Source organism: Haplochromis burtoni, unplaced genomic scaffold (genome assembly GCF_018398535.1).
Source record: "Haplochromis burtoni strain Fernald_Lab_line unplaced genomic scaffold, NCSU_Asbu1 Contig_6705, whole genome shotgun sequence".
NCBI lineage: Eukaryota > Metazoa > Chordata > Actinopteri > Cichliformes > Cichlidae > Haplochromis > Haplochromis burtoni.
Window position 1 is genome coordinate 1 of NW_024589063.1, and position 1,180 is coordinate 1,180.

Here is a 1,180-nt window from a genome sequence, read left to right on the forward strand (position 1 = left end):
GTCGAGCCAAGTCACTGTAGGCAGGCCCTTACAGCAGAGCAGGAATCCTCCTCTGCACTGCCAAGATTACCTGCCAGTCAAGGCAAGAGGAACCCAGCTCTCATTCAGCAAGCTCATATTCGCCTTGGTCTCATCACAGGGCAAAATGTGAATTAGTCTTAAATAATAAAATAAAACATCAGGGGAGATTCATAGCAATACTTGTGAATAATCACTCAGGTTTTGTTTACCAGGTGCTGTCCCCTCCAGTTTCTCTTTCAATTCTCTGAGTTTAGAAGTCTCCTTCTCCAGTGGTTTCTTCAGATCTGCACTGCTCAGCTGAAAGACAAGATAAATATTCTATTATATCAGGAAACCTGAAGAACACCTGCTATTTAGAGTTTGACGCATAGTTATTTACCTTGCAGCTATAAGGATTGTGTGCTATGAAGGCAGCCAGCAGTTGGATGGAACTCTTAACCACATTTATAGATTTGTCCATCAGCCGTCCAACAGCAAGCTCCATCACCTCGCTATACCGACACAGGGGCAGCGCCTAAACACAGATGACTTATGTTACCAGGAGCAACAGCATTCTTTTACAAACACAATAGCTGATGAGCAAACCTACTTTGCTATTGACGATGCGTGTGTAGACCTGCAGTACACGTGTTCTGACATGAGAGTGCGAGTCATGCAGATGCTCCTGCAGTGTGTCAAAGAAACGGTCACGGTCAGCTCTACCGGACTCATCTAGCCCATCACCGCACAGGACCCTCACAAGGATCTCTCCCAGCACCTCACAGACAGCAACACGCATTGTGTGACTCTGGGAAAAAGAAATGAAAAAGGTTGGAAATTAAGAATTTCAGTGAAACAATCTGTTAAATCCTACAAAAACAGAAAAACCTCACTAAGAACTCTGCCCTCAGATTACCAAAGACAAAACTCATGGCTCACTGAACAGTAAAGAAAGCTGGGTGAACTTCTTGCCTTTTTTAACACACACACACACACTCAGCACACAAACACACACACAGACATAAGACACGCTGTCAGCGACAACCCAGAAATTACTCCACTGTGACTGCAGAGGAATAATTTGGGTCGAGCCAAGTCACTGTAGGCAGGCCCTTACAGCAGAGCAGGAATCCTCCTCTGCACTGCCAAGATTACCTGCCAGTCAAGGCAAGAGGAACCC

The 1,180-nt window shown here is 45.4% G+C and overlaps 1 protein-coding gene across 1 annotated transcript; it reads right to left on the reverse strand.

Annotated features, from left to right (window-relative positions):
• Positions 1-6: 6 nt before the first annotated feature.
• Positions 7-1,174, reverse strand: LOC102299710 (condensin complex subunit 1-like). The gene is made up of 3 exons (XM_005953653.3): positions 611-1,174; positions 401-535; positions 7-318 (listed from the first exon to the last, which is right to left on the reverse strand). Exons 1-3 carry the CDS (start codon positions 797-799, stop codon positions 190-192), a joined length of 453 nt encoding a protein of 150 aa, XP_005953715.1. The 5' UTR covers positions 800-1,174; the 3' UTR covers positions 7-189.
• Positions 1,175-1,180: the final 6 nt, after the last annotated feature.